This window comes from Habropoda laboriosa, unplaced genomic scaffold (genome assembly GCF_001263275.1).
Source record: "Habropoda laboriosa isolate 0110345459 unplaced genomic scaffold, ASM126327v1 scaffold176, whole genome shotgun sequence".
In the NCBI taxonomy this organism is placed as follows: Eukaryota; Metazoa; Arthropoda; class Insecta; order Hymenoptera; family Apidae; genus Habropoda; species Habropoda laboriosa.
The window spans coordinates 325009-337081 of record NW_017100321.1 but is presented as its reverse complement, the minus strand read 5'-3'; the positions used below and the strand labels follow the sequence as shown (position 1 = coordinate 337081).

At 36.6% G+C, this 12073-nt stretch overlaps 1 protein-coding gene across 1 annotated transcript; it reads right to left on the bottom strand.

Annotated features, from left to right (window-relative positions):
• Positions 1 to 3950: 3950 nt before the first annotated feature.
• Positions 3951 to 10421, bottom strand: LOC108574345 (tyrosine-protein phosphatase non-receptor type 61F-like). The gene is made up of 13 exons (XM_017936919.1): positions 10105 to 10421; positions 9786 to 10008; positions 9283 to 9594; positions 9106 to 9213; positions 8856 to 9010; positions 8606 to 8737; positions 6476 to 6653; positions 6148 to 6407; positions 5828 to 6053; positions 5574 to 5756; positions 5235 to 5400; positions 4942 to 5155; positions 3951 to 4858 (listed from the first exon to the last, which is right to left on the bottom strand). The coding sequence occupies exons 1-13, from the start codon at positions 10122 to 10124 to the stop codon at positions 4654 to 4656; spliced, it is 2382 nt and encodes a 793-aa protein (XP_017792408.1). The 5' UTR covers positions 10125 to 10421; the 3' UTR covers positions 3951 to 4653.
• Positions 10422 to 12073: the final 1652 nt, after the last annotated feature.

Genomic DNA, 12073 nt, shown 5'->3' with positions numbered 1-12073 from the left:
GTGTGTTCTATTAATGCTACTACCGGTCGTATTCTCACTATGGTTCCCTTTTTTTTCCCTTCCTTCTCTTTCGTACGAGTAGGCACTTAGCTATGTTTCTGCGGTTTCTTGTAGTATCGTAAACGTTTTTTTTGTATATTTTTTTTTTTTGTTTAAATGTCTATTGTACACGACGGAGAGATTAACCGGGTGGAGAAAAATGGAAATTGCGATATAGAAGCCTCCCCTCTTAGTCTTTTTTTTTTTCTTTTAATCTTCTTCCGAGCTCGATCGTCCGATTTCTATATAAAAAATTCTTTACCATAATCGAAGAGGTTAACCCCTCTATATTTCTCATAGACTGTAATTTTCTTATTATTGTTTCTTCGTTCTTATCGTTACTCTGTCTAGAAGCGAAATGTAGGAAAAATGTATCGTACGAAATCTTACGATCGTGACTCTCTTAATAGTTTCGTCTCTTTCACTCTCATACTCCTTCAGTGTTCACTCTCGACGTTCACGCTCGCTCTCTCATGCCATGCACAAGCGTCAAAGCGTGTGATATTTCCTCTTCCTCCTCCTCTCTTCCTCCTTGCTTCTTTCTTCTTTTTTCCTTCTCATTGTGATTTTTTTTTTCTTTTGTTTCGTTTCGTTTTGGAACTTTTAATTAGCACCGTGTCTTTCGTGGATTATAGTTTTCGAGAATACGTCCATCTTTTTCTCTTCGTTCCACGCATGCACACGCTCTCTCTCTCGCATTCTTTCATTCTCTCGCTCTGTCTCTGTCTCTCTCTTTCTTTCTTTCTTCAGGAAGTTTCCCGCGATCAACGACAACAAGGGGAGTTGAACGAATGCTTTTCTAGGTTAAACATTCGTTCAGTTTTCTCAGTATTCGTATGAACAACGGTGGAAATTCTAAAATCTCCGGGTGATTGCGTGAAACGCCTTCATCATGACTGATCGTTCTCGACGAAAGACACTGAAATAGCCTCAAACGAATTCCCTTTTTCAATTGACACATTAGTTACAACTATTAAAAGCTTCCAGGTATTGATTCTGTCCTTTTGGATGAATCATTAAATGCTAACTTTATCAAATACTTGAAAATGCATTAGTCACATTAGATTGCACCATATTTAAAATTCAAAGTTACTAGTATAGCTAACTTCACAGAAAATTTTAGGATACACTGGTACCAAACACTGCTAGTATTCTCAGAATTCTAATCATAGTACTGCATCACAGTCTAGAAAGTAATGGTGCAATTTAAACACTGACGTAAAGAAACACTTTCAAGAAACACTGTTTTCAGGTCTTTGATAAAGCCAATCACAGTACTGAGTTCATCTTTCAAAAACATCTGACTAAATACGTGGAAGCCACAAACAGTTTCAACCTTAAAAACCCAAGTATCCACCTCCTAACAACTTGGAGGATTTCATTCACAATATCTCTAAAAAACAAAATATAAAAAATATCGAATTTGTCGTTTCTTCTAGGAACGCCTACCATTATCTCTTTCGTCCAACGTAATCGCTCTAAATGAAGGCTAGTACGCATTTCTTCGTTCTCCTTCATTGAGGAGAATGCTGTTTTCTCTCACCCTTCGAATGTTAATTGTTCAAAGCACGTTTTAAAAAGTTGTAAAAAAAGACGCGTCCGGATCGCGTCATTCTCTAATGGTAATAAACGACCTACGAATATACTCTACACGAAAAATCAGGTAACAAGATACATGGTGCACACACACACACACAGAGGTGAACTGTACCGACGACAAAATACTGTATTCAACTTCGAACATGTTTTAACATTGCTTCGAATGGAACATGATGTGACATCACTTTCGGATAATATATTATATGCTCAGTGAATCGTAAACGAACACGCGAACGCATACGGTGAATGTGATACGTACCCGAAATAATTTTTTTTTTCTCATTTTTTCGCTCGAGGATCGTATTCCAACTTTTCTCTATACCTAGCGACGTAGTACAAAAGTACAAAATACGTTCGTTTCACGCCACGCGTGCATTTTTCTTTGTGAAAAACGAAATCCAAACAAGCAATTTTCCTGTACGTTGCTTTTTGTTTCGATTTCATTTGTTTTGGAACACAATCCGACGAGTCTTCTCTCTTCTTGAAATGAAAAAGGTTCATGACACGACTTACATAGAAGCTCAGCTTAAGAGTACAAGTTTTTCTAATACGTTACGTATTCATTTTTTTTTTCTTTTTAAACTTCTCCTAGAAGCAATTAGACATACTCAGTCTTTCCGCGATACTCAATGTGTTTCGAGCAGTTTACCATTGAGCGAATCAGTTAGAATTCATGTTTTTAGAAAAGTGTGTTTCTTTTAACCTCTTGTTCCTTTTTTCTGACACAAAGTTGAGGTCTCTTTGAGGTTCGTTTAAGTATTACAAAAATACTTATTCCGAAGCTCGATAGAGATTAAATCATCGATGTGGCAAAATGCTTCGATAAGGGATTAAAAGTGTACAAAATAAAATTTACTAACGTACCATGATACGGCTCGTTATTGCAACATGTCTTCTTGATCGAATTAGTTCTTGGAATCAACTTTGATGCTTGATTGACAATGTACACATAATGTATCAGTTTCTGGCCAATAATATCAAGTACCTTTTGATTAAACCAGTAGAATTACTTTCGATAATTCTATTTAACCTTCAAGCATGCGAGGAAGTTCCTACGAATCACTGACTAATTTTTAAGAATTAGTCAATCCAGTACTTGATACAGTATGACATAACTAGATATTGTTCTGATACTTAATGTACAAATGTACGTAACAAGGCTAATGCCAAAAATTGACTCCAAGGAATATTAGAAACTTCTATATGTCTAGTTATGCATGGTTTATAAAATTCTTATTGGCTTCTCGTTTGTTTGGCACCCACTTTGTCGGTTGTTTCATCACAAAAATGAAAAACATAATATGCAGAACAGCGTGGTGAGCACCGTAGCAACTTTCGTTAGCCGAAATGTTCGATACTTTGATACCTCGTGAAATTCGTTTTAATTATTAATCGTCCGTATACCGAGCATGTGTTCTCTCATGTAAAGAATTCTCTCAGCTACTTCAAATACAAAATGACTCATGTTACAAACGATTTACGAAATTGCGTGAAACATTTACGACGTACACACAATATCGAAGGCACGAGTTGCCATCTTTCAAACGGAATATTCTCGGTGATTTGCGTTTCTTCAAGGAAGAGAGAAAGTCAAGAAGTTTGGTTCGCTTTTTTGTCTTTTACTCATAGCCCCAGGAACAAGTTTCGAACGAAATCGACGACTCTAAATAAACAGCATTGAACTGTCAAGTAAGAATGGGCCATGATACGTCACAGGCATGACTTATGCTAATTTTTTCTAGTGCGGTCTCACCTCGTCATTGAAAGTTTTATAGAAGAATGGACTCTACTTCGAAGGGCAAAGATATTTATAAAAAACATTTATATAGTGTACTATAATTATAAAGATCGTTAACATTTTCTCTACGCCTATCACGAATATATTCATTAAATTCTAGCAAGATGATCGGGTGCTTATAAACTCTAAGCGAATGATTTTGGTACCCTGGATAATTGCTAATAGTAAGTCTAATTTATTTAAAGATTATCATCTATTAAAAACGCAAACAAAAAGAAAGACTCGTCTCATACGTTTTTAAATCCATTGTGTTGGAATTTAAATATCGACTGCAAAAAAATGGATTAAATTAAAGAAAAAAACTAAATGTATTTAAGTGTTCAAGAAATAAAAAAAAGTATTAATAGTTGTAATTGCCTCTGTATTGATTATTACTTTGAAAGTAAATAATCGATTTTAACGTCGTGCGCCCATTTTGTGTGTAATGTCTATTGTATATGAGAACTTACGATCATTACAATATACGAATAAGAAGACATTGACTGTTCGCTTGTTTTTAGATTTTTACGCGTGCTTTTTTTTCTCCTAATTCATTAGGATACACGTAGCAACATTATTATTGTTATCAAACAAATAAAAAAGATACTCTATATTCCATATCAGGAAAGAAAAAAGTCACGAAGTAAAAATCTAACTCAATGCACATCTTATTCCACTATAATCGGGGACACGAATACGAAAGGATCTATTCACTTCATAAAGTGCAACTTTCAAGGAAACCTAGCAAAAGGATTTTCAAAAGAACGTATACCTTCTAGTATTCTACATACTCATTGAGTGAATCACAATATAAAAATACAAATCGAAGATCTCCCTCCTCTCCTTCATTCTCATTTATCATTGACTTTCTGATCGTTCTTTCCTCTTTTTCTTTTTTTAGCTTCTTTGCCTTGCAACAATGTCCTTTACAAATGCACTTCGTTAGAATAAGTTACTTCTCTTTAACGTTTCTTTTATAACTTGGTGTTTGTCCTTCTGTCGACTCAATTGATAGTCTCTTACTGATACAACGCCTCACGACGACTGTTTTGTTTCGAATTATGTAACACCAAATGCTTCTCCCTGATTAATTACTCTCTCAAAACGACAATCAATGACATGTGCAACGGAGCTGTTAAATATCTCGTGATGAAAGTAACTATTCTTGAATGTGCGAATCACCTAGTATCACTGACAACTCATGGTCCATGAACACGTGTGACAGAAACAATTCGGTCCTAACCACGCATGTACAAATAACCACAGATTGCTATAATACCCCCACCAACAATTGCGGCGCCTATGCCTATTGAAAGGGGCTTAAATAATGACCTCTTGAGCTTCTGCCATTCTTCAGTCTCCTTTTGTCGACGCTTCATCTCTCGTACTTGTGCTGCCAAACGTTCCTTCTTCTCTTTATTACGTTGACGTACTTCGTTTTTGCTATTTAGATAAAATAAATATAGAACAGAACGATACTAAACTATACAGATATGATTTACGTGAATTATCTTCAAGTAACTTACACATCTGGACTGGACGGAGGACTAATTGTCTGTAAAGAGTTTTCACCGTCACTGGTATTATCGTTAGGCACTACAACACCATCGGAGTTCCTTTCATGTAAATTGTTTGTGATTACTGTAGAGTTTGCACCAGTCTGTGGACTAGTGGTGGATGTTTCTGTGGAAACTGATGGCTCTCTGGGTAATGGTTTATCAGGCGGACCACTTACTTCTTCTGACATTAAACAAAACAAAAAAATTATACATTGAAAAAAATATATACTGTTAAACATTGATTATTCACACATTCTTACCATTTTTTGTTATTGGTATTGAAGTTAAGTCTGCCATCATGCTACGTGTTAAGGATTCACCTCTTGGAGGTGGTAAAGGAGGTGGTTCTTCTTCATCTTCACTTGAAGAATTATAAATATTACTTACCACGTCGTAATGATTTGTTCCTACCTCATTATTAATATTCTGTAAATAGCACAGATGTTAGTGAAGGTCAAGGATTACAATGTACCACAGTAGCACAATATTATTAGAGTTAGTTCACATCAAAGTTAAGATCTTTTACAAACAAACATATTTACAAATGACATACAATGAAACACTCATTTATAAAAATTCAGAAGAAGGGAGCTAATAACATTGTACCACTGTGAATTGGTATTAGTTACCACGTTGTTGGATGGCAACTGTTTTGCTCCTTCAATGATAGCAGCATATGAAAATCTTAGTTGATCTGGTGTTTGAATTAAACCCATTCTGCGTTTCCTCATTTCTACCAACACATCCCTAACATTCACAGAATTCAACCCATTTTCTTCAATCTATAATAGAATAAAAAAACGTCTTCTTCCTGTAATTTTTTTACTTATTGTTTAGCACGAATAATGCTTACCAAAACAAGACAGGTATCAACTAAACAAAATGTTCCTGATCTTCCAATTCCTGCAGAACAATGTACTACAGGAGGGCCAACATTTTGATCTAATGCTCCTGACTGCCTCACATCTGTTAAGAAACGTAGAAAAGCTGTTGGACTTTGTGGAACACCAAAGTCTGGCCAAGTGTTATAATGAAAATGTAATATTTCTCTACTTTCTTTTGTTTCCAAATCAGTTAACCTGCAGAAAATACAAGTGTTAAATGAAACATACTTTAACCATATTATATACATGCTAAATGATGTCTGCAATTTAATTCTTTATTTTTTCATACTTTAATATTCTAGTTGTGTAATCTGATGATTCTGTTTTGCTGATATATTTTACTTTTATACCAACATCCGCAAATACCATATTAATCATTGAATCACCAAGAGGCCAATACTGATAACACTTAACGTGATTCTTTTCGATTATTCTATTTAACATTAACACAGCTTTAGAATTTTGCTCCCATACCATTAGCCAAAAGTGGCTAGCAGTATTTTCCAATGGTCCTTGAGTAAGGATGTATCGTCTATGGGCATCATCTGCCTGTAATAAAAAAAACTTATTACTGTATTCTTTTCAGTTAGAATTAAGTATCTAAATGCAATATTTACCCATACGAGGTTAGCATTGATATAATCACATGGACCTCTCTTAAGAATGATCCTACTATAATCATATGGCAAAACATCTCTATAACGGTTCAAGTTTTTATTCTGTGGCTTCTTTGATTCATTGCATGTATATAAAAAACTGCTGGTTTCATTACGTATGTGCTGTAAAAGTAACATCCTTTAATGTAATACCTACGGTTAAGTCAAGATTGAGCAGGAAATACATGAAAATAGTAATAATCTTTATTTATTCAGTGGAAGCATATGTTTTGTTTAGTACCTGGTAAACAAATCTTACACTTCTACTTATCAATACAAATTCTACTACTAAATATATACCTGACACGTATATTTTAAACCAAGACATTTGACCTTGACAATAAGATCACAATGCACAGCCTATGCAGCGTTCAACAATTTTCCCGGGAAAACCGCTTTCCGAGAAAGTGAAACGATTTGTCCACGTATTGAGAAACAATTCGTGCACTGTAAATATCCAGGGAAAAAGGAGCGTTACGGGACGAGAGATAAAGAATACAAATGCCGCGCTGAACTTCTGGGCGCCCTGTTATCGTATCGGATCGCTTCGTCGTGCAGTATAAATCAAATCTATTTGTAGAGCATAAATTAATCGAGCACGTTGCCCAGCAGCAAAAATCACGAAGGAAGTCGAATGCGACCGAGAACAGTCCCAGCACGATAAATAAATCAAATTCCGATAACAGACGTGTGACATGCACACGCTGCACAGGTTTTCCATTCAGCAAGCGGTAGGTAAGAGGCCCGTTAAAAATTAGCGAGCGTACTGTTTAATCTTTAGATTGATGATAACCAGTGGTTAGTGTCCACGTTATGAGTTTCGATCAGCAACAAACATTGTTGAATGAGATGAAATGAGATTTCGTGGGTCGGCTATTGGCGGCCGTGTCAGCGGGAAACAATTTCGCGAACAGTCTTGCGTTCAACGAGTGGTATACAAGGCTGACACATTCGCAGGCAGTAATTGTCGTTTCTCGTTACGGAAACCGGAAGGAAAGACGCAAAAACGGAAGAAGAACGGGAGAGGAAGGGGCGATCTTTTTACCTGAAAGAGGACCGCCCAAGCTTCTTTCGTGTTGATCTCGTGGTACTCGGTTTCTACGTTGCTGATCTCTTGCTCGAGCGTCTCCTGGCTGGTCATTCTGTCGGCTCGTTCGCGACTCGGTCTCTCCGGCGCTCGAAAACGACAAAACGAGACGAAGCACGCGAAGAGGCTGGGCCCCGGCCGCGCACGATCTTGCTCTCTCTGTCTCCGAGAAAAAGGCGTCTCAGGCACGAAGCGGTGCCATGCGTGACGCGGATTCTTGCGAAGGGCAGTCCCCGCCGCACGGGAGACGAAAACGCGCAACCACAGCTCTCTAGACGTACGTATACCTCTGCTCTCTACCGTACACACTGCACCACTCGCGGACCCAACCACCACCGATCGCTTTAGCTGCCGCCGCCGCTGCTACCAGCGCGAAATACGAGCCAACGTGCTGACATCTTCGGGAAACCGGAGTTTCTATCCCCCTCTTTTTATATCTTTTTCTTTGTTACCGCCGAATGAGATCGGAGCAATGTTCGGCGCCATGCTGTAATGACGCACACATGCGCATTGATGAGCGCCAAATAGAATTGTTTGATGGGATTGGTTTTTCGTATTTTTGAAAATATTTTATTTTTTATTAATTTTTGTAAACGTATAAAATGTCTATTACTGAAACGTGAGAAATTGAAGATACGTATATAAAATACAGTAATGTTTTATTTTTAATACTGAAGTTTACAATGGAATGTATATTATTTTGATTAATTTAGAATTATGGATAAGTATACCCTATACTTAATAATTACAAATTAAAGGAAAGTTTTATTTCAAAGCGTAAATAAATTTTTCATCCCAAAAGCCAAGTATTATTACTGTGGCACTTATTATTTACTACTGCAATGTCTAATATAAAAGTATAAAAACATAATTTAAATAAATAAATATGTTTAAAAATACATTAAAAAATACTACTATTTACTAGTATTATAATCTTAGTTTGCACTTTCGTAACAATAAAATTTTCCTGAGATTTCATTTGCTGTCTTGGATTAATAAATTACTTCTCCTTCGCAATTTTGGGTGGTTTATCGTCATTTTTTTCAGTTTCGGTACTTCTTCTCTTAGCTGACTCTGCAGACCCCTTCTTTAACCAAGAAGCCATAAAACTAGTAGGGTTGTTTTTTTTCTCTGCTCTGTATATAATGGAATTAGTAAATCAATAGTCTGGCATGTCACTTCACGGGATTAAAAGTTCATAAATCGAGCAATGAAACGCTAATTGCGTGATTCTATATGTATTTATATACATACACAGCCCTTGCCTCTTTTCTGCAATCTGCACTTTTACATAATACACTGTTTACCATAGTTGAAACTGTATACCAACTTAAATCACCGTCTGATAACGTTAATTTCTTTAATTTGTCAACAGCATTAGCTACTGATAGTTTCTCACTTAGCCAAACCTGGTATCAAAGATAGAAATATAATAAAAAATTAATTTATTTTTAAATATGTCTTTGCTACATTCATATATACATTTATTCATTTATTGTGTTACCTGTGAATCTTGTTCTGTGCTTAAAAACACAGGTACACGATTATGCATCCAAGAGAGGACACTGTTTGACTCAGTTGTAATTATTGTACAACTATGTATTGTTTTGCCCTGAAATGTAATTTACTCCTGTAGTTTTCCATTTAAATGCCATGCATAAATTTACTATCTTGTATTTACTTCTACAGTTTTAAATGTATTAAAAATTCCTGCCATCTTCAAAACTTTATATCCTTTCCACCCATATTCTTCAGACCAGTCATCTTTCCATGTTGTAGAATCATCTGCTTTTACTCCCTTTTTCTGAGCAGCATAAATATAATATGGTTGCTTAGAATCCTTTTTTGTTTTACCAGCTTTCCATTCATAGTACCCGTCACAAACTACAATGCATCTCTGTCCTTTGCGAAGTGGACCACTATACAATTTAGAATTTTTAATGTTTTCAAGTCGTGCGTTATGCGTCGATAGAGTGCTCTTTCTGTAATCTCCCTGGGAAAAAAATATTTATGTTTCCTTTATGTACCAATAAAAAATGACAAGAAAAAAAAATCATTGTTATCTTTTAACGCGATACGATAAGCATTCATCATGTTTAATTGTTGATAATTAAATGGCAACCACGAGAGCATATCCCCATCCGTAAAACGTCATTCAACCTAACCTTGTTTGTAAACACTGACCTCGTGCCAGGGCGGAATCATGCTCCACATCATTGAACAAAGAACTCTCTCGTCCTCTTTGCCAAAGTGCGATCCAGAAACGACGCAGGGAAGAACGTCTTTAGGCCCGATATTGCTAGACGGGACGTATTCAACGGCGCTTTTGGTCCATGAGGTTGTGCGTCGTTTGCCAGCTGCATCCTTGTAGTCACAGGCACGGCACAAAGTATCCGGGTTCAGGGAACTGTAAAACCATTCGTGAGTTTCCTCTGTCGCTGGCAGATCATGATGTTTGCGTGTCATGAATTAATTACTGAAATTACGTGACAAGATTACTTACCAAGCCGCTCGACCACACATGTTTCTCGCGCCACTCCGACTACTTCGACTTACTGGTGCTACCTACGACGCACTATATCCAGCGGGAATTTATGAGCACTTAAAAAAACATGTTTTATATTGTTGAATAATGTTGGGACTTCTTGTTACGAAAATTGTAGGCTAATAATTTTATTCGGAATTTTGTATATCATTTTAAGCAGAAACTACATTTATTTTATAATGGGAAATGTATTGAGTTTGGTCGATGTTTATTTGCGCAGTTGCCGATAGAGGTAGACAGTTGTCCATGAAAGCATCATTGCTTCAAAGTCTTCCATTTACCGCCACTACTTAAACCATTTCCTACATTCGGTACATTTAAATAGTATATCGTTCGTTATACGATTGAAGTTGTGTGAAACATAATTATTACGCAAGACATATTTATCACTTACAAATCCCTTGAAAAAGAAATGAAAAACAAAGTATTGCGAAACTGTTTTTCAGAACTCTGGTTTGATCTTCCCAGAAAATGATGACCGTTAAATGCTTCCTGTCTGCGCAACTCCGAATTCTAAGAATCTTATCCTGGAAAGATTCCACTGAATGGAATGTATTCAACGTCATTTGTGATCCTAAAGTTATTATTAGTGAATAACAGCACATTGTAGCATCATTGTATTTAATTCATATTAGAACAATGACAGAGTATTAAACACTAACGTTTCATTATTCGCAATACAGATGAATTCAAGATCTTCAGATTTAAATTGAACCACCCCAAAGATAGGTAATTAAGAATTGAACTATTTCCAAGGTCGTATGTGAGATTCTTGAAATCGGGGGAGCCTACAAAGCATCAGAATTTTAAGAATGTTTGAAACTACTGACAACCCACGATCTTGAAGTCATGCCAGTCGTGTTCTACGATCTTGGGGAAATCGAACTAGAGGCTCTACAACACCAACGTCCTTAACCTCAACATTATATAACTCTGAATTCTCTAATCTATAGATCCTGTAATTCCATGACCTTAACTTTGAAATTCTACAATTTCGGGGTCGTTTCAACGTAGTTTCACAACCGCTATCATTCAAACGAAACCCATTCATTTTCAACCCTATCAGGTGAAGTCTGCGCTTTAGTGCACTTACATCGCATATTCCATTTCTATGATTTAAGGCGATCTTGCATAACACCAATGTCAACCTCGATATGCTAATTTTATTTAGTTTCCAGTGTGATGTATGAAATGTGATTGAGGTGCAGTACAACTTGACCCGATTGCACATTCTGTTGGCTTCTCGTAATTTCTGTTGGCTGCCCGTAAATGCAATTTCCTGAGTGTATGTAATAACCTATCTAATTGGTTTGGTGTCTAACCTCAACGTGCTGCGTCTGCAAAGAGAAATCGCGAAAAAGAAACGATCGCTTTTCTCGCGAAGTTCATTAGCGGCGCAAATTAGTGTCTATACTTGAACGAGCGCAGTATTTTCTCGAGGTGAAGCGGACCGAGTTCATTTGACGAGCATTCACGGTGCGTCTGTACGCGTATAAAAGGAATGTGTCCCCCTTCCCCGACGCGTTGCTCATTGTTCGGTCCTGTGGGCGCGGTTTGATTCGTCTGCTTTTCGAACCGATTCAATTCCTCGTGACATTTTTACCTTCTTTTTTTTTTAATTTTTTTGTTTGAAAAAAGTAAAGTTGACTCTTACGTTTAGAAAAAAAAGAATAATACAAGATGATAACAGGGTCCTCCTACGTTTCAATACCTTTCAGTTTCTCAATTTAATAACCAGCTTTTCATCTCTTTTTCTACTCTAATAATCGATTTACCGAGAGGCGTGAATAACGTTCCCCCCATTAGCATTTAATTAAAGCCTGATCGTTCCTTCGACTCGGTTCTACAATTATAATCATAAATTCCTCCCATAAATCCATTATTCCCTTTGTTCCACGTTTCGAATCTGTTGAAGTCAGAGTTAATG

Excerpts from the sequence above, each read along its gene's own strand:
- LOC108574345 (XM_017936919.1), bottom strand. The coding sequence starts at position 10,124 with ATGTGTGGTCGAGCGGCTTG. Across the intron at positions 6,408-6,475 it reads TCAATGCTAACCTCGTATGG|GCAGATGATGCCCATAGACG; the intron begins GTAAATATTGCA and ends TTTTTATTACAG. Across the intron at positions 4,859-4,941 it reads CCTCCGTCCAGTCCAGATGT|CAAAAACGAAGTACGTCAAC; the intron begins GTAAGTTACTTG and ends TTATCTAAATAG.